Below are 27,936 nucleotides of genomic sequence, written 5' to 3' on the forward strand. Positions count from 1 at the left end.
CGGCCGGGCGGAAGCGGCCCGGGGGAGGGGCGCAGGGCGGGGCGCTCAGCGTAGCTCCGTGCCGCGGCCTGCCGGTCCCGCCGGAGCGCCGCTCGTAAAGCCGTCCGTGAACGGGGCAGCTTAGCGGGTGAGCGGGGGCGCGAACTTCTCTGTGTGAGGCGGGAAGCGCCTGCCCCGGTTCGGCCCGCCTCCCTGCCGCCAGCCCGGCGTCAAACACGCTCCGCGTTAGATGAGGGCGGTGTGACGTGACTCTCGGCCGTTACGTCTGAAAACGAGGACGCGTCTGGGAAACGCGCAGACGACATGGGGCAAAAACGCGGCCGCTCGCGTCGCTCCCCGAGGGGAAGGCCGGGCGGAGCGGGCGAGAGCGCGTGCGCGGGGCCGGCTGCGAGTGCTCCCGTGAGGGTGGTGCGCGGCCGCCGGCGTCCTCCCGCCACTTATTGCGTCTTTTATTTCACAGAGGCGGGGGAGCCGAAGCCAGGGCTCGCGGTGCCGCTCTCGTACGGTCCGTTCCCGTCGTCCCCGCGGCCTCCGAGTTGGACGGCTGGCGGGAGGGCCGCGGGGCGGAGCGCCGTGCGGCCTCGTGAGCGCCGCCCCGGGTCGGTCGCCGGAGATCGAAGTGAGTGGCGGCCCGGGCCCTGCTGCGTCGCGGGGGGCGGCGTACCGGAGGGGCGGGTCGTGCCCCGGAGTGCCGGAGCTTTCCGTGCAGCCGTGCGCCGGGTTGAGGGTTAAAGCGGACGCTGCTGGGGGAGGCAGCGCGGGCCTGTTGAAGCCTTTGTCCGACAGTTTTAAAGAGAATCGACGTAAAATTGGGAGGGTCCTGATGTTACAGCAGGCGGTATTAAGGATCGGACCGTAACAAGCAGCGCGCTGTTTGCTGCTCAGGAGAGCGGTTGCTTTGCCCCTAGACGTGTGTATGTGGAAGTGTACGTGTGTGTACCTGCGTGCACTTTGCACTTGTGTATCTCCACGTATACAGGCACGTGTCCGTGCACGTATGTGAATGTGCTTCCTTGTTTGTGCTGGCCTCTGGCCTTCGGATTGTCCAGACGAAGCATATAAGTAATAGTGCACTGATTTTGATGTTGGCTCCACCAAAGTAGCGCAGCAGCTTTTGCCTACCAGGATAACATGGAATTATAAGCGCTTCCTTTTGTCTCCGCTCTTCCTGTTTCCCTGGATCATGATTGTAGCGTGGGGGAACTGGCTGGCATGTATTTTGTGGGAATTTCCCTGACCTCAGCCACATGGCACACTTGTCTGATGCTGCTGATGTCTGTGAGGCTCATAGTCCCGCTGCCTTAGTACCTGGAGAATACTCATGGAGCTCCCCTGTTGCAGAAGCAAATGCAGTTTCATGAGCAGTTCAAATTCTCATCTCCGCCTTTGACTTAAATGCATTACTCGCTTTGCAGTATTTGGTTTACAGTAGTACACAACTGTGTGGTATATAAACATTAAGGAACATGGAAGATAAAAATGGTAGAGTTTCTTGGCCATACTAGGAGCTCATACCCAACTGAAGTTTTCTCCAACTACCACATGATGCTGTCTGTCATGTTTTTTTAGCCTTTGTGAGCCTTCTGCAATACTCTGAGCAGCTCTGTTCCTGCCTTAGCCCTATACTATAGCTCAACTTCCCTTCTGCGTGTCTCTTTCCCCACTCTGTATCTCCCTGGTTCCTTGCTTCTTCCTTTTGCGCATTTCTTCTTTCCCTACATGGAATCTCAGAATGGCTCGAGTTGGAAGGACCTCAAGGATCATGAAGCTCCACTCCATCCCCCCCTCAACAGGCAGAGCCACCAACCTCCCCATTTAATTCCAGACCAGGCTGCCCAGGGCCCCATCCAACCTGGCTAACCAGGGACGGGGCATCCACAGCCTCCCTGGGCAGCTCTTTCAGCACCTAACCACTCATAGTAAAGAAGTTCCCCTGATAGCCAACCTAAATCTTCCCCCCCTCAACTTAAAACCATTTTCCCTTGTCCTGCTGTTATCTACTCTTACAAAGAATTGTAAATCTTTGTTTATGAAGATGTAAATTTTCCTTCTAGAATTTGGAGATCACAAGGGAAATAACTTGCCTTGTCCTCCATCTGACTGTGTCTGACACTTTGGCACCTAACCAGATCGTTTCAGGAAGACAAAGTACAACCTGACCTGTGGTGGTGCAGGTAATTGCTTGGTTTAACAAGAGCAGGGAATGCAATAAAAAGGAACGGGCAGTGCTTTTTCTCACATTTGAGTCTCAGTATAGTCTTTGTTCTTGCCTGTTTCCCATACCCATTAATTCGTTAGATATTAGTTTAAATTTAAATTAATTAGTTTTTGGAAGTAAAGCTCAACTGTAGGTTTTGGTGATTTCTGTTTCCCCCCCAGCATACTTTGTGGTCTGCTCTGCTCCCACTTGGAGATCTAGCATTCATTTAGCAGTTTTTTTGTACACATATCTGTACTGGTGCCAGCTTTATAGGGATATGGGACAGGGTTCTGCTGCTTTCACAAAACTGTTAATGCAGGTGGTTTTGAAGTGCATGCATGGCACATCCAGTTAAAGAGAGGATGGCTTGAAAACAAATACAAAGATACCTAACAGCTACTTTGTGCTAGCTTGTTAGGAAAACTTTTGTTTTTCCCCACATAATTAAAATTAAAAATATTGTTATATCCATGGTGCAACCCGAAGTAATGTTTTGACACTGAATCCTAATCACATGTAGGAAGAGATATTTGTTTTATATGTAGCAAGTGCTTTATAAGATGCTAGCTTGGTGACTAGATTCTACAGTGCCCATGTACTGCATTATGTTTTGTGTAGGTGCAATTGAGAACAAATTTGAACAGCAAACTTATTAGCATAAATGAAAGTACTGGAACAAAGTATGTTGCCATTGCCCTAAAATCAAACAGTTTTTATGTGAGCTTCAGTGCTGCGTTGCAAACTGGCAAGTTAACTTAAATAAAAGTTAAAATATATTTTACTATAACAGAGTCAAAACCTCCTCATTTGCACGTTGTACATGTGATCTGCTTTAGTTTGAGGATAAAACAGTACGTAAGTGAAAAATTAACCTCTGCAAATCAGTTATTTCTTCCAGGAGAATGTATCTTAGTAAGGCACTGTGTGCGCCTCATTTATGAATTAGGAGACACGTCCAACTGTTTTAACTTCAAGTTCTTTTGTTTGTTTGTTTGTTTGTTTTGGAAGTGGATTAAATGGCGACATTAATTCGCACTTTAACAGATCATCGTGATGATGTCAACTGCTGTGCCTTCTCATCATCGTGCTTGGCTACTTGTTCCTTGGACAAATCAATTCGTGTTTACTCTTTAAATGACTTCACTGAGCTCCCATACTCACCTTTGAAAGGTCATGCATACGCTGTCCACTGCTGCTGCTTCTCTCCATCAGGACACACTTTAGCTTCGTGTTCCACGGATGGCACTACCATTGTTTGGGACGCTCGTGATGGTCGGATGCTGGCAGTGCTGGAGCAGCCCACTGGCAGCCCAGTCAGAGTCTGCCGCTTTTCTCCTGAGTCCTCTTACCTGGTGTCAGGTGCAGCTGATGGAAGTGTTGTTCTTTGGAACATGCACTCAATGAAAATGTACAGGTGAGTGCCAAATGCCTTTTCACAGCCTTATTTACTATTATGGAAATATAATCTGTTACAAGTGCTGCTCTGCTGGTATGCAGTACTGTGTACAGGCTTGCAGACCTTAACTTCTGGTTTATGTGACAAAAAGAATGGAATAGAGTTCGGACTATCAAAAGGTCATTAAGAGGAGAAGTGCTGAGTTTTTGTTTTTCTTTAACATTAAGCAGTGCATACTTAAGAAGCTTGATTATTTTAACTCTCATCTTAATCTTGTGTTTAAGTATTGACTTAGTTAAAATACAGATATCAGTTTTTACTGATTTTTTTTGTTTGTTTGCTTTACTTTCAAAATGTATCCTGCCATAGAATTTTAGCAGTGTTCTGTCTTCCAAACTGTAAGTCCTAGCAAGTATCTTTAGTTTGGAACTTATCACTCAACTTAAATGCTTTTACCATGGGGTGTCACCTCGTGTTTTTCCTCAAGGAGGAGCAGGTCCTGGATCCTACGTGTGCTTTTGTTTTGCATCTCACTGCAATTGCACAGTTTCTCTGCCCTCTGTTACCAAGTTCCAAAATACAGAACTTAGTATGATTTGGATATTCTATCAGATTGCATTTGAGAGATCAACTCTTCACAACATTACTTCTAAAGCCAGTTATCATACACTCTTACTTTTCAGATCTGGGAATGTTAAAGATGGTTCTTTGGTGGCCTGTGCTTTTTCTCCGTGTGGAAATTTCTTTGTCACTGGATCATCATGCGGTGATTTGACTATTTGGGATGATAAAATGAGATGTCTATGTAATGAAAAAGCACACGATCTTGGCGTTACCTGCTGTGATATTTCTTCACATCCAGTTTCTGGTTAGTTACTTGACTCTTCAGGGGAGGAACATGGAAAAAAAAGAAAGGAAGAAAAAAAAAAAAGTCATTTCATTTCTCTCAAGCTCTTATTTTCATGTTCTTTTTGGGAAGAGCTGAAATTTCTCTGTATTCTGAATACTCTTAAGTAATAGTAGTGGAGAGGTCAATGATGCTTGAAGTAGCTAATTGTGCTGCCAGGGTTTTGGAATGTGTTTGGGCAGCATCTGTGAGGCCTATCTCCGGGGTCTAAGAGCAATGTCAGAAGGTGTAGTGCTTGATTACCATTTCCACTTACCTCTTTCTTCCTCTGCTTCCCCAAGGAAGAGAACTGGATTTAAGCAGTGCAAAGAGCTATAAACATAAGCAGAATGCTTCAGCTGTGATGAGTGAGCAGGTAGACTGTTTTCCCTCACCAGACTTGGTGCAGTTCTGGGGAGAAGTGAGCCCTCAATCTCACAAGTCCTGCTAAGATGTAATAGTAAAAGCAGCTTTTGCTAAAAGATTTAGTGAACGTTAATGGAAAACAGTGTGTTCCCCTTCTGAGGAGCTTGGTATGTACAACACTGTGATGCCCATTAACAAGTTGGTAGCATGTAAAATGTCCAAATCTTTTGTGCTGTGAAAGAATTCTCATTCTGGCTGATTTGCCAAGAAAAGTGTTTTTACACCATAATAGCTAAGGCATGCTGCTCATCTCTTGGTAAGACCCAGATCTTACACAGAATCCTAGGAGAAGGAGGCACTTTGATATTTGGCAGATTGGTGGCAAATTCTAAGATCTGCCACAGCAGACAGCAGCTCTGAGGGCTCCTGTGAACTGCAAACAGCTCTGTGTATGAGAATGTTACTGCAGTAACCAGATGAAAGTGAAAATACAGAAAAACAAGAGATGAAACCTTGGGGGTAATTTGATAAGATGCTTACCTGTAACTCTGTAGAAATAAAGTAGTTTTTCATATTTGCGAATTTTGAACATGTGTAAATGATTTAAAAATTTGAGAACTATTGAAGAAATGGAAATAACCATTTACAGTGGGGAAATAACCATGTTCTGTGGTTAGAAGGCAATATCACCACTCTTGGCAGATAGAAGAATCAAACTCTTATCGTCCAAAGAACTTCAAGTATGAGCATAATTGTGCAATTGTGGGCACCATCTACTTGTTGGAAATCACATGATGGTAATACACAGTCCTTGCTTGCAGATGTTTTTAGAACTTCTGCAATTCTTTCTATCAATGCTTTTTAAAGTTCTGAGATTAAGGAGATTTACCAAATTGTACTGAAGGAGTGGTGATGTAATTTACTGACACGCTGTTACTTTTTGTGCTTATCAATTTCCCATTAATATTTTTAATTTTATCAGGTGGTGACCATGTGTCCGGATACTTCCAGATGGCTTCTTGTGGTCAAGATAATAAGATCAAAGTCTGGTTTATTTTGTTTGCAGACTCCTTAGGTGTGTATGGTGATGCTTCTTCATATTTAAGTGTTTTAACTCTTTAGTGACAGTTTACATCTAAGATCAAATTTATACTGCTGTCATGGATTTGCAGCCAAACTAACCACAAATTGGAAGTGTTCTTTTAATTGTTTTGCTGGAAAGCAGCTAAGGCATGCTGTGTTTTGTGAGATTGGGCTCTGTAGCTTTTTGTTTAGTGATCTGTTTAACAGTAGTAGTAAAGATTTTAAAAAATTCCCCTTGTCCTCTCAATATTATGATAAATGTTTGCTTTTAATTATCATTTTCATCTTCTGGTAACGAGTATTATTTCTGTCTTGGCCTTTGGGCACATGGATAGTTTGAAACATAGCTAGGCCAGGGAGGGGTCTTCTTTCATCCTTCAGTAATTTTGGCCTTTTGAGCAAGAGCTGGAGGAATCAAAACAGTGTGGCTGTGCTACAACTGCAGTGTGATCTGTGTCGATGGTTTATGGGTCAGTGAGGCCTGGATCTGTGACTGACGGGGCAGGGGGACCCGCAGAGCCCTGGAGAGGGGGAAGGTGGAAGAGGGAGAAGGCAGAGAGATGGGAGGTGGGCCTAAAAACACAGCAGTGGCAATGAGCTAAGGGAGAAAAAACTCGTTTACTAAGTGTGATATCAGAATGCGAGATAACACAATATGATACAATAGAATACAATTTAATTGGAACTGAGGCTAATAAATAAAATGAGAGTGTCCAAAACCGAAGGCCTCACTGATGCTGAAGGCAGGTGGCTGGGGAGCTCACACCACAGAGAGGGCAGGAACAGAAGGGGGGACCTCTTGTGACTTGTGGACAGTTTTATCTTTCCCTCTGAATGGAAAATGGAAACAGAACAGTGGAAGTCTTCTGGGAGGTGTAGTTGTTCCTCTCTTCTGAGAATCAGGTACCTGGAAATATGGATCATCCATGGAACTGCAGCATTAACTCTTTAACTCCCAGGGCTCTACATGTTATGGTGTGGAACACCAATAACAAAAATCTTAAAACCGTGACAGTGTGTGCCTGCTATGTAGAGACAGGGCATGTGGCCAGAATCATCAGCAGGGAATTTTAGAAGCCTGTAAGAATGAATATGGAACGTTCAGATACCCATTTATCTAACATATTGTTAGACAGATGCTGATACAAAGTGAAGAGGTCACAGAAGTTAAAATTATGTTATCTCTGTGATCCTTTGTCCCTTTTTCTATACAGTATGTCACAGAGTCAGGTATTTGAGGCAGCTTTATGCCCCTAAAACCATGTTGTCTTAGTACCTCATCAGATATATCCAATTTGCTATAATTACTTTTTGTATTTTTAGGTTGTGAATTAAGATATAAATGCACGTTGAGTGGACATTCTGCCCCAGTTCTGGCTTGTGCATTTTCTTATGATGGGCAGATGTTAGTCTCAGGGTAAGCAGTATCTGATACTTGTTGAAATTTCAGATGGCAATCCTGTCCACACTTAAGTATTGTGAAACAGAACGTTTAAATGAGTTGCGGAGTTCAAAGTATATTTCCTGTAATTGCAGAATAGTTCTCTCTGCCCTCCAGAAACAGCGAATTGTTTTTCCATTTTGTTTGTGTCTGGTGGGGATTGAGTTTGAAATCTAGGATTTTGCAAGCTCTGTTCTCTGTGTATTGCAATGAGATTCATCACAGAATCACAGAATGGTTGGGTTGGAAGGGACCTCAAGGATCACAAATCTCCAATCCCCTGCCACACGCAGGGCCACCAACCTCCCCATTTCACAGCAGCCCAGGCTGCCCAGGGCCCCATCCAACCTGGCCTTGAACACCTCCAGGGATGGACGGGGCATCACAGCCTCTCTGGGCAGCTGTTCCAGCACCTCACCGCTCTGTAAAGAACTTAAGAAGTAGTAAAGAACATCATTTCTGGGTGGGTTTCTTTTTGGACATTTATGTGGCCTTCATTTAGTTTTAATTGAAATGCAATGCTTCCTTTAGTTTGCTTTGCAAATGAGAAGATTTTGGAAATCAGTAGAAGTGCTGAGAGTGTTAATGGATAGCCAGATTCTGTGCATAGTGCATAGAAATATCTGCATTACAGATACTTCTTGCAAAGACCAATTTGTACCTTGTGGGGAGCCGTGGAACTGGGGGCCAGTTTGCATGAAACCTCCCTCTGCATCAGGAATTATGGAAGTGCAGAATTTGGGATTTTATACATTGTTTTAAAAGTGCTGTAGATACATAATGATACAACATGATAAAGAGTATCATTGTCTTAAGCTAGAAATGCATGGAGCTTTGCTTTCCATAAAGCACTGATATGCTGAGTTCTGTTGAGAGTTCTATTTGTTCATTTTACTTGTGGGAAAGCTGGGATTTTTGTGGGGGTTTTTTTCATTTTTTTTTTTCTTCTTTTTTTTTCTGCCTCCTGCTTTAATTAGAAATAGTTTGATTCCTTATTCCTCTATGGATAATTTTAATGTCAATGTGTGTTTTTTTTTTTTTTTTTTAAAGGTCTGTGGACAAGTATGTCATAATATATGAGACTGTAAGTATGGTGTATAGTAAGGTTATTCATGATAACTCATTTGGCTGCTGTCTTTATTAGCACTTCTGCAATATCCTGTCAAGATAAAGAATACATTATTAAATAAGAACTATAGAACCCCCTATTTTTATTTTTTAATCTTCAATAAGTGTAACTTGAGGTAAAATATCTCCTGAGAACCAGTCAATCTCTCTCATTCTTAATTGACATTTATTTGAGCGTTTTGTTATTTGATTTCTTTATGCTGCTCTGCAGGACAGTATCATTGAGTGAATCCTATGCTTGCATGTTCTTACTGAAGTAGAAGGAGTTTTGCTAATCTTAAATTTTATCCTAGCATTCACAGCAAGAGAAATGGTATGCATTGGTGTAAAAGGAGGGACAGTGATCGCAGAAATCCTTTAATAATTGTATATACAGCATATTATTTAATTAGAAGCGTATTAAATAATTAAATGGAAGCATAATAAATAATTCAAGACAAAAATTACATTACACACAATGACCTTTCTTCAAAAGCATCCTCTTTAGGTGTTTTGTGTAATACTGTTATTATATTCTTTGGGGTTCACCTAACAGTGGTATTTACCTTTACAGCTTTATCATATTCAGAATAATGATTTTGCTGAAAATGACAGATGAACAAATTCTAAGCTTTTCTGCATGTGCTGCTGTACTGATACAGATTTTCAGTGAGGGTTGCATGTTTTTCATCAAAATGGCTAACCTGATGCCTTCACCGTTTGGGCCCAGTTGTATCAGTAGTTCGATGCTTAGATCCCCGGGAGGAATGGCACATCAAGGGAACGAAACTGCAGGCAGCTGCAGCATCACTGTCTCTTAGTGCTGTTGGTCAGATTTTTAGCCTGAGATTTTTAACACAAGGTGCAATAAATTTTTTAGAAGTTCTTTTGCTGTTTTTAAGGCTGAGCGAGGTTAAGACAATAAATCTTCATGGGAGAGAGATATTTTGGCCTAAAATAGGATGCTTTCCTCATGCCCAGTAGTAGAAGAAAACTATGAATTACTGTCTTGGAATAACTTTGCTCTTCATCTTTTAGTTCTGTCTGTACCTGTCAAAGAAATGCTACCTTTAGTCATGAGGAAAGTCTCCCAAATCATATGTTAAAACTGGAAATTCGGGGATTTGTTTTTAGTAGCATCCAGTATAGAAATACACAAACCTCTGATGTAATCCCCAGTAAATTATTAAAGGTTGTAGTACAAAGTCTGCTTGAATTTCAGTTATTGTTTCAGGTCATTTTCATTCCTGGATTTGTAGAAGAAATGCTCTTATCCACAGGAACAATCAGCCAATACGGGTACAATTAATTCAGTTGATATTTCTACTATTATTACAGTGAAGGGGAGCCTTCTGCCAGTGGGCTGAATAAAGAACTTCACATAGGAAAGCCAAGATGCGTATCTGACTTTGCTGCCCATTGGCTTAGGCAAGGTCGTATGCCTACTCTGAAGGTGACTTCTGTCATATTCAAAGAAGAAATAGTATTCCTTACGTTTGAAAGTATGTGCACAGATGAGTGAATGTGTTTCATTCTTGAAATAAAGTCACAAATGTTCTTTTTTTTTTTTACAGAATACTGGCAATATCCTTCATACTTTGTCTCAGCATACCAGGTATGAATTCAGTATGATAGATACCTTACTATTAATAAATAAAAGAAATCCATTCAATGCCATGTCAATTTCCACTTCTGTAGGTATGTCACAGCTTGTGCCTTTGCACCACGCAGTCTCTTACTTGCCACGGGTTCAATGGATAAAGCTGTGCACCTATGGCAGCTGGACAGTAAGCAGCCCTGTGCAGGTCAGTGTTTGAAGTATTTTTAGCCTTTTGTTATGCAACAGGCGTTCTCTGTTATCAAACAACAAACAACTTAGAGATTAGAAGAATATTATCTTTCTTTCTTTTCTGGTGTTTTCCATTTCTTACTTTCTGTGTAGCATTTAGGATGTGTTAATTCCCAGAGCACTGAAAGACTTTTCAAAGACGTATATTTGGCAGTAATTTAAAAAGAAAATATGCTAATTGAAAACATAATTGTCAGCAAGAAATACAACTGGCCAGTCACTGCAGAAGGAAAAACTTAAGGAGTACCTTAAGTATGTGGAGTAAAAATAAATGGATCTTTGTTCAAAGCTCAAGAATTCAGTCTGGAATTTGGTGTGCTTTTACAAGGAGATATGGTACTTAGTTTTAGTGTCTGCTGACACTTCTCAATCTCTCGTTCAGTTTTGACAGACGTCAGCACTTGAGAGGTTAAATTCCTCTGAACTTTGAAAATGAGTCAATAAAGACAAACCCAAATGACTGTCCTCCTATGAAGGAGTGTTTAATGAGTATTGCTTTTATCTGATGTTAGGAAATGTGGAATAGTGAGAGCATTTGGAAAATGCTCATTAATTCCATAGTTCTTACTGATTGGGTTTGGGTTTTTTTTTTTGTTTTTCATTGTATTGTTTACCTTACTTTTCTCTTTCCTTTCCAAAGGAAACGCTATAGGAAATAACTCTAAGATTAGAACTGCTGAGAACTGGTCAGAGGATGAAGTTTCAGCCTGGCTTTGTGCACAGGGCTTCACAGAACTTGTTGGGCTTTTCAAAGCAAATAACATCGATGGCAAAGAACTCCTGAATCTTACAAGAGAAAGTCTGACTAATGAATTAAAAATTGGTAAGAATATAGAAATCCAAGCAGTTTGTAGTCCTTTATGTTTATGTAAGATGTTGGGATGAAAGTAAGTGAGAAGTTTCATGCATGGTTGTGTTTTTCTGAAATGCATTTTTAATCACTACTGTTGGTAACTGAAACAGACAAACAAAACTAATGTCACATTATCCCAAGTACTGTTTGTTTTCTTATAGCTAGAAACGTAAAATTGCTCATTCTCTGGCAATGCCGTGTTGATAAGTGGTCTTACCTGCTTTCGGTTCTGTTTTCCTTTTTTAGATTTTGGGTCATTAAGCTGTGGGAAAGTAATTTCACCTTTCATGTAGACTTACTGATTCTGACTTGGTAAATGGGGTTCTCCAGTTTTTTCCTGTCAGTTTATAAAAAGCGTCACGTTTGTCATATTATATGGTGAGCTACCTTAAATTTAGCTGTGAGTACACTTCAGAGTACAGTTAGCATAGTAGAAAAATACAGGATATGTTTTATTTTATACTTATTTGTAGATAAAGCATTTGGTGTCAGTAATGCTCAAGCAAACCTTACCGATCTCAGACACTTTGCAATTCGTCAGGCATCCTTCTGCTTAATGTTGACCTGTCACTTTATTGAAAACTGAAGTTACATTTTAGAAGGACTCCTAGGCTGTGGCATTGTTACCACTCACTTCCTGAATTCTGATAAAAGAAACTTCTCGGTGGCGGACTACTGCAGAGCTTTCAGAATGTTCTCTGTTCTCTGTGGCTAGATGTTTTGGCAAACACATCAGCACTAATTTACACCTGAGATTGAGTATAACAACAGTCAAATGAGTCAAGAAACCCTTCTATAACTATATTTCTATTTTATGAAGTTAGCATGCTTTCCTGTAGGCAGAGTGCTCCCCTCCTTTTTCTTAATTGTTTTGCATGTGTGCACATCTCCGGTCTTGGTATCTGTCAGCTCAGTATCAGTTGTGTCAGTCAGCTTTGTGAAGTACAGAAATCAACAGAATTGCTGCAGATCTGTCAGGAATTGCCACCGATGAAAGACTCATAGCTCTGTGTTCCTGCATACATGTTCCCTCATGTTGGAGTAGCCTAGAACCATTGCAGCAATCACCAGCTGAGACTCATCAAGCTGACTGGAGGGTTGTGTGGAAATGGTGTGCAGTGGGAGCTGTGCTACTGACAGTTATCAAAGGATTATGGACAATCCCTTAATTCCTGACTATTTAATCAGGAGGCTGTTAATTGAAAGTGCAAACTGAATGCAAGAATTTGGCTACGTCAGCAAGATCTAGGAAAAGTTGCTCTTGTAATAAAGATTGTAGAGGATGCCCTCAAAAAATGTAGTTACAACTACAGAATTTTGTTCCTTATTACCTTTCTTTTCTTTGGTTATATTCTTAATTTTTCTTTTCCCAGTCTGATCCCACAGATCTTTACAATATTGCCATGCAAAATCTTCCTTAATAATAAGCATGAGCTTTTTATTATATTTCAGTACTGTATTTCAATCTTTACAGTATCTTAATCCTTACATATGTCATTAGTTAATCTTTTTTATAGAAATTATTTAGTTAATGAGTGCTTTGCCTCAGTCTTCACTGGCAGCCAGGATTCTCACATGCCTGAATCTGAATCTCCAGGTGGGAACTGGGGGAACAAATTCTGCTCCACTGTAAGGATGGCACACGAGACTGATTGTGTTCACATCCTTGGGGCTGGGTGACATGTATCCCTGGCTCATAAGGGAGGCTCTTATGAACCTTATGAGGTTCAACAAAGCACAGTGCAAGGTTTTGCATTTAGGTTGAGGTAATCACAGATATGTATACAGACTGGGAGAACTCCTTGAAAGTAGCCCTGCTGGAAAGGAATGAAGGGGGCTGCTTGATGAAAAACTGAACGTGAGACAGCAGAGTGTGCTCACAGCCCACAGGGCCAGCGCTATCCTGAGTTCCAGCAGAAGAGGGGAGGCCAGCAGGGTGAGGGAGGTGATTGTCCCCCCTCTATTCTGGGTCTAAAGCCCATTTGTGAATCCAAATTTAAGGTAGTAGTAGTTGTGCTATTTTGTTATAACTAAGTCAGTGCCAGGCATTCATAAAACAAAATACGGAGTTCAGCAATTCATTTTGTGTAAGCAGAGGCACTGAGATGCTACAGGTCTAAAATCTTCTCTTTCATGAAGCAGGAGCGTGCAGCAGAGAAGTACAATTTGCGGGCATGGAATACAAACATACTTTGGCATGGCTGATCTTGTGAGGGGGTGGTGGAAACATTTGTGCACTCTTATACCATTGCATTTTTATGTTTATAATCCAGCTTAAAGGGAGAAACACTCCTGATCCTCTCTCTCCATCACAGTTTTAGCTACAGTTAGCTTTGCACGTGCAGCAGTGCATGTGATGCTACTATGCATCAACTGAAAATGCAGTTCTGCCCAAATGTTGCTTTGCAGCAACACTGCACTTGCATTTGTTTTGCCATTTGTTTTCATTACCCCACAGAACTGCTGCTACCCATTGGGATTGGCATGCACTGGCCAGGGGTCTGCGGACTTCTCAATATTGGGTGGGGATGGGAGGATTGAGCTGTGTCTCCTCTGGCATGGCAGTGAATGCAAGAACAACCTCTCTGCCTCACATAATGGTGTTTTTTGCTCTGTATTCCAATAACTTTTCAGAGTCTCTTGGCCTGCGCAGTAAAATCCTCCAGAAGATCAAAGAGCTGAAGATAAAAACAGTCTCTGTTTCCATTGCTGTTCCTGATGAATTCTTATGCCCTATAACTCGGGAGCTCATGAAGGATCCTGTCATTGCAGCAGGTATGACTTTGAGCAATGCTGAATAACGAGAATGGCTTAAAGATGGGCATGGGAACACAAAAATTGGCCATGTCTTTCTACAGTGAATAGGATAAATTAATCTAAGTAGCTATTGCAAGAGATCAGAACTGTGGTAAATGTTTGGCCAAACTGTGTCTGTGACAGAGAAAAATACAGTATTGTGTGATTCCTTTAGTGTCTGCTTTATTGACAGAACCATATAAAATTTTTTTTAATGCTCTTTTCTTTTTGTGCCTCTGCAAGTATATATTTAAATCCTAATTAGAGAGTTGTCTCTCTGAATACACAATGGAATTGTGCACAGGGGAAACAACAGCAGAAACACAAGCTCATTACTAAGTTTACACAGCTGTATATATGGCACTTAAGGGTTGTACAGAAGGTCAAATATCCCACTGATTTGGTGGCTTTGTTCCTCTCTTTTAATGCTTTAAGAAAAAAATTACAATTAAAATGTTCTGTTACTCATATAATAGCAATAATGTATGTTTTACAAAGCAGCACCTCCTGTTTTGTTTTCTTGGCCCATAAGAGGTGAGTGTCAGTGTGATGGCAGTAGAGGATGAACCTTCCCACCAGTATTCCACTGCATGTTGTTGCCATGACAGATGGCAGTACAGGGAGTCAAATGGTGTCTGACATGGAAGTGCAGATGAAACAAAGCTGTCATTGAATTCCTTCAGGTGAAAAAAGTGGCACCCATTGTCATTCAGCAGTGTTTGTGAGCACAGGGAGGCGGTGGGTGGTGCATTTCAGCTGTGGTGACTGCGGGTCACCTCGGCTGGCCCAGATACTTATGAGCATGGCATGCAGACACTTGTTCATTGCTGGCGAAAATGCACAGCTAAAGGTGGTGACTATGTTGAAAAATTGTGTTTTTGTAGCTGAGAATTTGCCCGAGCAAGTAGTGCTGTTGTGCTCCTAATAGCTGTTGTAGTTTGCATAGGAATAAGTAGGAGGCATTACTTTTGGAGCAACTTACTTACATATATGTGGCCCACAACAGTTCATACTAAATCAAGCCCAGGCAAGACAAAGGTTGGCTCCAAAGAGACTGAACAATTTCATGTGTCCTGTGTCATTTCCACCTCATTGTTTACTGCAGGAACTGAATTTTGTCTCAGTACTGCTGTATGAACTGTTACTGTAATGCATTCAACTACATAATTTTTCTACATCTCAATTCTCTTATCTGGAAATACTGATTCCCTTCTGCCTCTTACATATGTAAAATATACACTGTGTACCAGCACCCTATCGTCTGTAATGCAAGCTTTTGATGATGGTTTCTTTGCAGATGGGTATTCCTATGAAAAGGAGGCAATAGAAAATTGGATCAGCAATAAAAGACGCTCTAGTCCCATGACGAATCTCCCTCTTCCCAGACTTGTGCTTACACCCAACAGGACACTGAAAATGGCCATCGGCCGTTGGCTGGAGACTCAGCAGAACTGTGGTGAAACCACGTCGTTTTGAAGTTGTTTACTAAAATGAAGGTAAATGTCATAAATGTAAATGTAGGTAATCGTAGGCTAGAGGAGATATTTGTGTCAGAAACACCTGCAATTAAAGAAGTTCTCTTCTTTCCTGGCTGTCACTGTTAATGCACTTTTAATGCTAAAAGAGCATTTTCACTGTTGGAAGCTCCTAAAAAATTACCGAATGCTTTTTAAGCTATTTTACTTTCACTCAGTGGTATTTCTCTTCAAGAAATCGAACACCAGGACTCAGCATTTTTCAAATAACTTTTCTTAAAATTTTCCTCAAATTTATGAGTTTTCAAGTCTTCATTTTGCAATGTGAGTCTCAAAGCACAGACTTTGTATTTTATTTCTATTTTTTAATTGCAAAAAGTGTATTTCCCTGTTCCCTATGAATGAACATGCATTTGGAGAAGCTGGGAGAGAATTCTTCCTGAGCTGTCAGTGACTGCATCTCACACAGCTGTAATCATAACTTTAATTTTGTATGGAAAAAAATACAGTAGCTGTGCAAAAATAGAACTACAGGACCAGAATAATAAACTTGTACAAAATACCAAAGAAATAGTATGCAATAAATAAGCAAAAGCATCATAATGTGAACTCAGGAAAGAATTTATAAAACCGCGTACAGCTGTTTACAAGGTAATGCACCACTGTACAACACACGAGACCTGAGAAGTGACAGCCTCAGGTTGCCCACTCTCGCCCACTGGCAGCCAGAAGTCTCACCGCACCTCTTTAGTTTCCAAGTATTCTTGCCTCTATAAACCTTATTTCCTCTGAAAAATCTCCACAACTTCATCCTACAAAGTAACTGCACATACGCTTTTCTTCCAACTTTCACCTGCGTTTCATTTCTTGGGTTTCCTATCAAAATACTTACTAAGCATTTCACTGCTGTACCTTTTTTAATAATAAACAGCCAATATAGAATTTTGCTTTAAAATAGCACCCAAAGGTGATCAGGTAAACTATATAAAGTGCGATTATCGTTAACATGCTGTAATGCTGTGTTACTCAGTGCAATAACCAATATGGTCAAAGCCTTTCAATACACATGCAGATGTTACTGTTTATTTTACTTGTTACTAAAAATAGTTATATTTACATCTCAAAACATGACTGCTTTGAGTTTACTCATACACAAATTTTGCTTCCTAAATGTACATCATGCACCTCAAAGTAGAGCCCACTGGAAAAGTGATAAAATATTATCTTTGATTTAAAAAAACCATATACAGATCTGAAGAGTACGCAGCATCTATTTTCGTAACACTGTTCTTTGAAGTAAGCACTTAAGCATAATAGAGGCACAATTATTGTGTAAGTGATGAGATGCAATGCAACCAAAAGCAAAGATTAAAGCCCTATGGAGAAGCTAAATATATATATATATATATATATATATATGTGTATGTATATTTTCTTTTTGGGGGGTAAAATGTCACGGCAAGAATTTTGCTACTTGAGGTCCTAGTTTGTCGGATTGATTGACTGATTGATCCCAATAGACTGTTCCTACACAAATTGGCTTTTCCAGTTACTGTGTCAGTATGAACAGCTTGAAGTGGTCGCATCCCACAAAGCACTGGTCAGCATGGGCTGAGCGCCCACCAGCAGCCAGCCGCCATCCCACTGTGGTGGGATCGCCCCGTGATGTTGGAAGCAAAGTTCTACAACTACGTAATGTACAAAATAATATTTACACATTTGATTCGATAAATGATCGCTTGGGTTTTGCAGAGGTGACATGGCTTAAGTGACCTTCCTTACTGATGTGAGAGTGTTGCTTTGATGGCGCATCTTGGTATAAATGCAGAACCTGTTTTGGTGCTCTATTATCTTGACAGTAGGCCACTGTTTGACACTTCAGCTCCTCATGTGCTTTAGCTTGCATACCATTCTGGTTGCTCTCTCCTGGGACAGTAACAGCAGAGGAAGTTTTAGTTTGAGAGTGTTTGACTGAAAACTGCTCAAAATTAGAAGACTGAACGCTCCCAGAAGAAACATTTGCTGATAATCCATCCGAGGTCTGAGAATGCCAAGAGCGACTGGACTGATTTTGCTGCTGAAACCTGGCAGTCTTATCCATGATACCCATAAATGGCGTATTGCGAGGTCTGTGTTCAGCAGCAGTACCATGAACTTGATTAACTTTGTTCTCCTTGATTCGAACGTCTGGCCCCAGCCCCTTAATGCCATCTGCAAAGCTACTCACTGAAGTTAAGCTGCTGGTTGAGCTGGCAAGAATCATACTGCTAGATGGAGAACTAGAAGAGACAGTGCTGGGTACAGGGGTTTGCTGTCTTGCTTCACTGAAATTCATTTGAAATGGGGCTGGTGATGGGTCGGTGGTTTTGGATTTCTTTGCAAAAGAGTGCTGTGAATGGGAACACTGGCTGGATGTGAACTTCTCATTGTACAGCTCAGAAGTAGCACCTGTGGAAGCACTTCCAGTAGAAAATGTGCTTGTCCCATCCAAATGCTGAATTTTAGAGTGTTGAGCTGGCACAGGACTTTGAGAAAGATGCTGAAAAGGCGATTGTGTCTTTGTATTACATTGATTACTTCCCAGTTTTGATCCAGGCTGGATGGAGCTCAGGTGCTGATTAGTTTTTACAATCTGTGCTTGCTTTGTTGGCTGCATGATCAAGCCTGGCTCTCTTAGATATTTATTGCCTGTTCTGCCTTGAGGGGACACAGGTCTCACTTTCTGCTGAACACTGTCTTGAATGTTTCTAGCGTATGATGAAGCAGCTAAGGAGCGCTGCAGCCTTTGTGGAGAGGAAACGGATTCATCAGGGTGCGGTAGTTCTTCCTCTTTTTCTTGGAGATGGAAGTTCTCATTCACACCTTGAATAACATCCTCCTCCTCATTATCAGAGTTATTAATTTGCTGTCCTGACTGTGGGCACTGATGCTTCTGTTGTTGTGTTCTCTGGAACTGCTTACACTCCTCTTCTACTCGAGCCAGAAGACGTTTTATTTCCTGATTGCTAGGACACAGCTTTGTGGCTTCATGTAAGTCAGCAAGAGCAGCAAGTAGCTTTCTGTATGAAGAAGACCCAGAATTCATTAATAAAAACCTGGGACAAGTTTGAGTTTCAGCACTGCTTATTGAGCAGTAATATCCACCTCCACCACTTTCAAAGAGATGTTCTGATCTGTCATCTCCTGTAGGTGTGGTGAAAAGACAAGAACTGTATAGTCTCCAACCCAGGAAGTTCTACAGTGGAAGCACAGACCTAGTCCTAAGTCTTTCCCCTCTTGCATCCCAAGAGTCATCAGGAAGGCAGCAGAAATCAACTAGGAACTGAAGCACTGTCTCACGAGCCCTTCACCTTCACAGGAGGTCACCAGCTAAACTCTGCTCCCTGTCAATTTCTTATTCTGCTTTGGGCTGGCACCAGTGCTACAAGCAGTGTGGGTGCTTCATGCCCAGAGGTGCCCAAGGCCATGGATGGGGTCAGGTGCAGCCTGAACTGCTGGGGGGCAGTCAGCCCGTGGCAGGGGTGGAGCAGGGGGGCTTTGGCATTCCTTCCACCCCAACAATACTATGGGTCTATGATTCTGTAGAATACCTCTCCTTACTCACTCTTACATTTAAAGGAACTCACTTCGTATCAGTTTACTTCTATCTACTTTCTGGGCTAATAATTACCTGAATGGGTATTTAATATTGCTTTTTGGGCTTGGTTTGTTTTGACTGATGGTGAAACCTAATAATACGGACACTGTACCAAAAAAATATTTCTCTTTCTAAATTCCAACCACAAAAAGAAAAGAAAAAACAGAAAAGAAAAGCAATCACAGAAAGCATTACAAAGTTAAAAAAAAATGAATGTGGACTTACGAACAGAATCAAACAGTACCTGCTGTTCCTTTTTGCTCTTGCTCGAGCATAATAGGCTTCGTAAGACTTGGGCTTCAAATCCAATGCTTTGGTAGCGAACTCTTCAGCCATACCAAAATCCTAATTATTTAAACAAATGTACTCATTATACATTGACAGTAAAAGAGAGCCTTGTGTGCTTCAATCATGGTAGTGCTTCAGAAAGTGCAGATAGCTTGTCCAGTACAGAAAGTGACACTGGGAGCAGACCGTATCTTGGTAGCACTTGCTGTGAAGTCTAACAGAAACTGACTCTAAAGTATTTAAGATGCAGTGTTATACAGTTATTGTCAATGCACATGCATTAAACTGCTACAAGAGACTGCATGTTGAGCAAGGAAAGGGATCCCCTCAGATAAAAACACTTTGAAGTGCACTGTGGAAAAAGAAAGAATAAAGACTTAGAGAAAAAAGAAAAGAAGACATTAAAGGAGTTGTATTAGTCCAGAGCTTTCTTGGAGGAGGTGTGTGTGAATTCTAAAGAAAACCTACAGTAGATCCAGTAGATCTAATGTATTTGTCTTCATTTCACAAGAACAAAAAAGAACAGTTTAGCAAATACAATTAAACCCAAAGCTGGAATTTACAAAGCACGACTGAAATGGGGCAATGATGGCCCTGGAAAGATGAAGCCAGTCTAATTTTTAAAACACCCATGCACAGCAAAGGAAAAGCTTATCAAGAAAAATCAAAACCACAAAACAACACATGAGAGTATATAGAAAGAATCTCCTCCTTTCCTCGCTCTCCCATTGATCACAGAGTCACTTCCAGCTGTTAGTGTGAGGCTACTGAAAAACAGTCTGATCCAGGAGGTGGCTGGAGACTGCAGTTCTAACAGCGAAAGTAAAGGAACGGCACTTGCACAGCAGTGCTAGAATGGCCAAGATAAATCCTCAACATCCATGTTTAAATGTTCTTCAGATTGAAATAGATGCCATGAACAACATGGAAGACTTGGGAATTAAGAAGTTCGTGCCTGAAAAAAAGGAATTGTATGAGGTGTATTCATAGAATTGCAAGGTTTAGCTCTAATGGTCATTCAGGTTCTTCGCTGCCATCTGATACACTGCTGAAGCTACAAAAGGAACAACCAACACATACCAACAAGCTGTATAAGCAGGCACTTCACAATAAATGCTGGTGGCAGCAGAATTTTCCATGTAGTCCTTTAAAAGTACCAACAATGGCCAGCAGTTTGTTATTCCAAAATAATGGTAACATAACAGCTGCAATAGTTCTCCCCTTATCTGGAGAACTGTCCCCATTTGTTCACACAACTAAGCCCCAGAACAGCACAGTGAAAGGAATTCTAAAACAGCAGAAAAACCACCAAAACCAACCACGTCCAATGTTTGGACAGTGTACCAGTGTTTGCTAAGCGAGAAATCCTAAGACTCAGTTGCGTCCATACGCCTTGGAGGAATCTGCACATCCTCCCCTCTTCTGCCTTTGGAGCTCACCATAGTGATGGAGAGTCACGAGAGCACAGCAGCAGCAAGATGTAACAGAAGCCATCAGCAGTGTGGTAGAATAGGTGTCTAAGATTCCCAGTGATAGAGAAGCAATAGATTAAAAACAAGAGCTTACATTTGTTTTTCGGCGACACCGTGATAAATTTAAGTACAATGAAACTCTCATCTCATTGAATGCTTTCATTTCTTCTCCAAATCCTTCCCTCGGAAACTTCCTCAAGGCATACTGATAGCGCTGTGCTGCTTCTTTCATCTTGCCCTTCTACAAAATAGGGAATAAGAAGCTTTTTCAGAAACCTGTATTATTACAGCGCTGTCACAGTGCAACCACATTCATATTTGAAATCTACCAACATGTACTCTTCACAGAGAAATATATATTTGTAATGTATATATGTTGCACTTACACACAGGTACCATAAGGGAACTTAAGAGGTAATTAGAGTTTATGTTTCTTTCTCAACTCAGTATTTTTAATAGCATTTCACCAGGACGCTACGCACAGTAATACACACTTCTTGTACCAGAACAATTCTTCAAGAATGTGTTTGACACCATACAATTCTTCATTTCACTTATTTATTAAGGAGAGCAGTCAAATATCTGATGATACAGTTTATTAAAGCTCTAAGACATTTCTAATGGAGTATATCCTTAATCAGGAATGGTTACCCTTCACCAGGTGGTGCTACCACAGAATAAGGGATGGATGAGGAGAGCAAGAAGGAACTGGCGCAGCACTCAAACCTGCAGCCCAGCTACTCCAGCTTCACTTCAGTGTCTCAGCCATGAGTATTTGGTGGAGGGCTGAATGTAGGAACATAAATGCAGTAAAGGATTGGCCTCCCACTTGTTAACAAAGGCTGAGAAGTAATTGCTGCACACTGGAAGCATGCTGCCATTGTTTTATGACTTTTGTTATCTGTATTCCACATCACAATATCATGTAGTGCACTGGGAGTAAAGACTCAATGCTGCAGTTCCGTGAATTGTTGACAGTTCTGTTTTACCTGTCTCAGAAAAGAAAGAATGAACTGCATATCCCAGAAGACTTCACTGTTTTGTTTCCATTCAGAGGGAAAGATAAAACTGTTTGGGAGTCACATCCCCTTCTTTTTCTGCTCGTCTGCTCTCCCTGGCCGTCTCACTTTCAGCCTTACAGTAACGCCTTCTGTTTTGGACACTCATTTTTTCTAATTTACTAGCTTCAATTCCAAATATATTGCATTATACTGTGTTATCTCACATTTCACTATCGTATTTAGTAAATTAGTTTTCTCCCTTAGCTTGTTACCACTGTTTTGTTTCTTGGCCCATCTCGGGGCTTGGGCCCATGGGTCCTCCTGCCCCATTTAGTCACAGAACCAGGCTGAAGCACAACGAACCCCATCACACGCTCAGACATGCTGCAGCCTTCCATTCAAAACTCTTTGGCAAAAGAATGAAGCAGTGTTTGAAAAAGTTTCATAAGCTACATGACACACCTTAGCTCTAGCAAGTCATTCAAATCGCTGTAATAAAATTAAGTGGTCTAAAAAAAATACCAGCAGGAAATTCAGCTTCTTGTAACAAACTGCAAAGCACGCTGCTACCAACCCTGCTGTGCCGACCTGGTCTCAGAATCTAAGCAGGGTCCAACCTGCTGAGTGACCTGAGAGCCTGAAGCAGAACGGGCTGGTGCTGTGATGCTGTGGGTTCTCCCTGCAGAACCCGCGAGACACACTGAACACACTGCTGTGTTAGTGAGGTGCAGGAAAGGCCTCTCTGGAATGACAGAATTGCCTTTGTAGCATGAACTCTGATACCCTTTAGGCCTGAATGATGTCCCACCCTTGATGGTACCTGCTTGGATATAAAGTTCTAAACTCATATCAGGATTGATGAGCTTGATAAATTATTCATAAGATGTCTGCACAGAGTCCAGAGGACTTTAAGTAGGCTCACCCTGATTTGTGATAGCAAAGTCTGAAGGGAGCCTCTCCTCCATTATGCAAAGCCATCAGAAATCAGAGGTAAAATGGCAGATATTTGAGGGCCCCTATTAAAAAACAACCATGCAATTTATAAACCCTGTGGCTACAACAGATTTTCAATAATGCCCACATAATTCACTCAGCTCTGCATTGGAACAGTTTACAAAAGCAGTTCCACTCTTCTAAGCAAAATACCATGCCTAGTAAAAAGAATGCATCAAGAGATCCGTCACTCTCCTTGTTCAGTATTTAAACAGTGTGCAAAAGATCACTGAAGAAAAGCCCTGATGTTACTGAATTCAACAAGGTGCTCACATTCTGAGCTGCTCCTAAGAAACAACTGACAAGTGTCCACAGAGCACGTGGTCAACTGAAAGAAAATGTATTTGTTTATTAACTGGCTGGTGTTTTGGCTTGGTTTTTTTTACATGCTAGTTTTAAATGATTCTTGCCCAGGATCATCAAGGTTTTCTGATCTCATACCCAACATGAAAGGATGTGCAAGTACACATCTTGTCTGAATAGAAAAGAAAGTATAACAGAACATCAATCTACTTTCAAACAGAAATCCAATTATAGAGTACTGCTATCAGGAAAAAAGAAAGTTGACCTACTTTGTACAGTATGTTTCCTTCTTCCATCAGTTTCTGCAGCAGAATAAGGAGAATATCTGGTTTCGAGGTGGCCATTGCCCATGCTGCATTTCCTGAAAGTTAAATGGTAAGAATCTCTGACAAAAGTGAAAAAAAATTGTTTCTGACAACTATTCACATTGGAAAGCTTTCAGTGAGTATTTCATCTACATGAAACAACTACCATTATTAGCAACGCATGCATATATTTAACACACATTTGTATACCTGTCCCATACCATCCCACACAGCTAGCAGTCAGATACTAACTGGCACGATTCTTTTTTTCCTGTGGTCTAAAGGACAGTATGAAAGTCCATTGTGAAGCTTAAGACTGCAGAGGGATCTGTGTTCAATCATACCCAGGAACCAAATAAACAGACGTTATGATTTAAAGGTACAACAGATTCAGCAGTCATTATGTTGACAGCTGCAATATATACCTGCCTATAATACATGATTCAGGTTGCAATTCTACAATGTACGTACAATTCTAAATGTACAATTTATGTCCAATTCTAAAATTTATTAACATGATGTTACTTAAATGTAAAACTTCTTTACCCAAATCAGTAATACTGCCAGAACTAAGGATCACTAATAGCATAAACATTATTAAGATAGAGTAACCATGTAAGATTAACTCTTCAGGGCTTCTTAATGCACATGAAATGAGCAGAATAGGACTACTACTGTTTCCTCACTACTGAAGTGAGTCTCGAGGGAGTATCTATAAAAAAAGGAAAGATACCTGTTACTTGAGCTGGCACCCACAAACCAAAGTAGTCTGTGCTGCAAGAACTACTTATTCAATCTACTTTACAGAAGTGACAACAACTGCCGTGTAGCAGACGGTTCTTTCCCTCCAGGATGTGACAGGTTTACTAACCTAGCTTAGCTCCTTTCCTCAGGAGCATCATCACCACTGATGTATTACGACACCCAATGGCTCTGTCCAGTGGCCGCATGCCGCTGTGGTCAACGTGCTCAATCATTGCTCCCTTATCTACCAGGTACTGCACCTGTGAGAAGAAACAAGCAGGCTTTGTCATGTTTTTCTTGCTGAGAGATGCAGAATGGTGAATCATGCAAACCACTTCCTCAACTTCCTTGAAGCACACTGAGCATACTCTCCAGAGTTTATTTACATCATTTTAAGTCCACTGAACCAAGCCCATGGAATACAGCAGATGGGAACGCTACCGAACTGCGCCTAAGAGCTGCGTTGTCCCAGTCAAAGACAGACAGACCATGCCACCCACATTCCTGCAGGCAGCTGTACCAGAAAGACAAACAGCAGCAGTGCAGGGTGTGCCTTCAGCTGGTTACCAGGGGCTGTGGGCACTCTGTGAGGCACTGGGCGCAGTGCCTGGATGGCACCCAGTAGAGGACAAAAAGTTGTACAAATATGGTACAAGGAAAATAGAATATTTTTGTCTCAGATACTTCACAACATTCTAGTTAACAATTCAAACAAAAGTTATGGTGCTGAAGAACTGCTTCTTGTTCAATACAAAGAGAAAAAAGCCCCAGAGAATTATTTTATTAATTTCTTACCCATCGATTCCAGCAGTCTAACACCACTGTTTGAAGCATAAATACAGCAAATGTGAAATGCCACAAGAGTAAATAAGTTTAGGAAGACAAATGTCAGACACCATTGGCTTCCAAGCACTAATTTGTTCATCAGTAACAGTAATTGAAAGTGCAATATATAGGGTATTGCAACAACAGCTTTGATGTAAGCAAGAGTTCTTTCAGGTAACCACTGCTTACTTAAATGTGACTGGCAGTAACATGGCGTGGAGAGAGGTTTTTAACAATCCCTTCCATTGCCAGGCCTCCAAGCCTTCTGCTGGCCTGCAGTGTGATCTCTGCCCTGGCACAACATCAGGCTGTTCAGCTATGGGAACTCTCTATGTGGCCAATGCATCAGGTGCCCTGGCAGGCTGTGCTACTGCTCCAGCGGGACAGCCCACGTATGGCCACGCAGGACTCAATATCCCTCACTCCCAAGCGGGAAAAAAAGAAACAAAAAACCTTTGTGCACTCAGTTTTACTGAGGAACACTTGCAGTTGCAGGAAGAGCCCTGTGATGTGACTGCTGAAACCTCTTAAAGCCTGTTCAGAATCTAAGGGCTTGCTTACAATTTCAAGTTAATTTTAATTACAGCAGAACGGGTCTTAAAGTCTATAGCAAATTATAGCACAGTACTTTTCTTCAAGAAGTGAAGTTTCAAAACAGGATGGTGTACATGCAAACTGTACAAGAACAGACACTGGTCTGAGAAGCTGCATATACTATTCATTCTAACTCCCACTGAGCTGTAGGATCTGTTTGTAACGCATGCAGACTGCAGTTTCATTCCTATCTGGACAGAATTCTGAACTGTGCTTTACTGCTGAGTTTTGAACCACAAGAACAAAAATATACAATAAATTCCAAGATCACAAATTTAAAGATTTATAGGATTCTGAGTCACAGGCTTCAAAGCTATTGTGTAATTCTGATCTCTGTTACAGGCATACTTCATTTCAGATTCAGGACTTCCCTCTCAAATGCCTTTAATTCTTGCATTTTAACATTTATTGTAAACAAAGAAGGCAGTACGTGAGAAAGGCACAAGACTGAAAGAGGAACTTCACTTGTTCTGTCTCTGAAATGACCTATGTTCCACTAAGAACATGGAACTAAGAAAAACATGAGCCTACATCTCAGGCCTTTTGTGTTTACAAGTTCATAGACTGGACAGTAACACTGGAATGCACTTAGCCCTGTGAGAGTCCTAAGATGAAAACTCTAAGGATTGCTAACAGTTCTTTCACCGCCATGCAAGAGCTTGTAAAACGCTCAGCATGGAAAAGTAACGTTGTGTAGCAATGGCGAACTAAAACCTTTCTTAATTTCATCCATTCTGGCAATATTCTTCTTCCTCTGTCTCTCTTGGCACTTCTGTTCCACTCAGGTTCCCAGCTGACTGGGACTCTATCCAGTTGCTTTGATTGGTTGGCAAAGGCAAGAAAAAAAAGATGTATTTTCCTTCCATGTTACATACCACAGACTTTTTTTCTTTTTTAATTCAAAATAGAAATTATAATGTTCCTCTATATTGAGATTTAACACACCCACTACCATAAAACACATATGCATAATGCTGGACTTCTAATTAGCTTGGTACTAAAACCTTACTAGAAAATGCTTTTCAGAGTAAGCACTTCTTAACTGCAGTCAAGACGTTCGTGGTGTAACCATCTTGGTTACTCACAAAAATTTCCTTTCTGTTTTGGCTGATAACTTTTTTCCTAAACTTTGTTTTGTGTTATGAAAAATCAATACAAGTTTTGTTTTTCTACTATTGAAGAACTACTTACAATATCAGCATCTCCATAAAAAGCTGCCAGGTCTAGAGGTGTTCGTCCATTTTTGTCTGTCTGATCAACTGTTGCGCCTTTCTCAACTAAATACTGAACCACTTCTCTGTGGCCTTTTAGACATGCCCAGCCCAAGGCTGTCAGCCCTTCTTTGTCCAGAGATGAAATAGTTGCACCTATAAAATGAAAATCAGCTTTGTAATGGAGATGTCCTTTTTTAATATGCAAAACAACCTAACTTACATGAATGCAGTCTCTGGTACAGCTGTGCAGCACTGAAACAGTCTTTATTTTCTACCTGCAGAAAGGAGAAATTCCACAGTGCTCAAATGTCCTTCACAAGAAGCCACCATGAGAGGAGTTCTGCCTTGCTTGTCGCTTAAATTCACATCAGACCCATGCTTCAGAAGAAGTTTAGCAATCTGAAATTTAAAAAAAATAGAAGTAAATTTTTTCAAAATAAATTATCAAGTTTAAATTCTAGCCATTATGCTATTGTGAATAAACGTTTAGAGCAGAGGATCAAGGTGCTATTTACAGCAATCACTGAGAAATCCTGCTCAGCTCAACTCAGTTTCCTAACAACTCGGAGACTTTTCCTGATGAGAGGGGTGAGCACGGGGCTCCTCACTCTCAGGTTCTGTCTACTCACAGCAGATGCAGTGCACGCTGTCTACTGCATCTGAAATTGTCTGTGTTCTTGGCAGAGCAAATAAAGTATTTTAAATTCTATACACTACTTTTTAGCTGTATTACAACTACGATCAGCATACAGCCAGTGTATTCTCCAATCATTTACGTTTACTTTAGTAACTTAAAACAAACTTCTGAACATGTCTGTTTCCGTTAGAAGTCAGTGCAAATGCGCTTTATAACATTTACACCAATTCATTACAGAACAACGGATGGGGAGAAATGAAGGACAGCTTCCCATGTGACTCCGTCAGACTGCAAAGAAGGAGCAGACCTGCCAGTGCCCCTGCCGTACTGCGCAGAAGAGCGGCGGAACGCCCCTCCTGTTGGCTCTGCTCACAGCTGCTCCACGTTCAAGAAGTAACTCACAGACGTCCAGTTTTCCTCTTCCGGCAGCAGCTGTCAAGGCTGAAAGAAGCATTCTCATCAGCATCTTCT

At 41.3% G+C, this 27,936-nt stretch overlaps 2 protein-coding genes across 8 annotated transcripts in view; one reads left to right on the top strand and one right to left on the bottom strand.

The window, feature by feature from the left end:
• WDSUB1 (WD repeat, sterile alpha motif and U-box domain containing 1) lies at positions 1–27,815 on the top strand. Of its 6 annotated transcripts, XM_048953693.1 has the most exons (13): positions 1–127; positions 461–619; positions 2,055–2,174; positions 3,209–3,614; positions 4,280–4,464; positions 5,831–5,923; positions 7,255–7,348; positions 8,423–8,456; positions 10,054–10,094; positions 10,178–10,284; positions 10,969–11,151; positions 13,816–13,956; positions 15,275–15,564. In XM_048953693.1, the coding sequence occupies exons 4-13, from the start codon at positions 3,217–3,219 to the stop codon at positions 15,451–15,453; spliced, it is 1,455 nt and encodes a 484-aa protein (XP_048809650.1). In that variant the 5' UTR covers positions 1–127; positions 461–619; positions 2,055–2,174; positions 3,209–3,216; the 3' UTR covers positions 15,454–15,564. The 6 variants fall into 6 exon arrangements, with proteins under 6 accessions (XP_048809650.1, XP_048809651.1, XP_048809653.1 ...); XM_048953694.1 differs by lacking the exon at positions 2,055–2,174; XM_048953696.1 differs by lacking the exon at positions 461–619 and having other exon boundaries at positions 62–127.
• The window catches only part of TANC1 (tetratricopeptide repeat, ankyrin repeat and coiled-coil containing 1), a 69,627-nt gene continuing 57,858 nt past the window's right edge, over positions 16,168–27,936 (bottom strand). For both annotated transcript variants that reach the window (XM_048953687.1, XM_048953686.1), the window contains 8 exons: positions 27,773–27,906; positions 27,104–27,227; positions 26,806–26,981; positions 24,323–24,455; positions 23,416–23,507; positions 20,944–21,090; positions 19,334–19,434; positions 16,168–18,511 (listed from right to left, as the gene is read on the bottom strand). In XM_048953687.1, coding sequence (XP_048809644.1) covers positions 17,164–18,511; positions 19,334–19,434; positions 20,944–21,090; positions 23,416–23,507; positions 24,323–24,455; positions 26,806–26,981; positions 27,104–27,227; positions 27,773–27,906 — 2,255 coding nt within the window. In that variant the 3' untranslated portion in view covers positions 16,168–17,163. The remainder of the gene's footprint in view (positions 18,512–19,333; positions 19,435–20,943; positions 21,091–23,415; positions 23,508–24,322; positions 24,456–26,805; positions 26,982–27,103; positions 27,228–27,772; positions 27,907–27,936) is intronic.

This window comes from Lagopus muta, chromosome 8, assembly GCF_023343835.1.
Source record: "Lagopus muta isolate bLagMut1 chromosome 8, bLagMut1 primary, whole genome shotgun sequence".
Taxonomy (NCBI): domain Eukaryota; kingdom Metazoa; phylum Chordata; class Aves; order Galliformes; family Phasianidae; genus Lagopus; species Lagopus muta.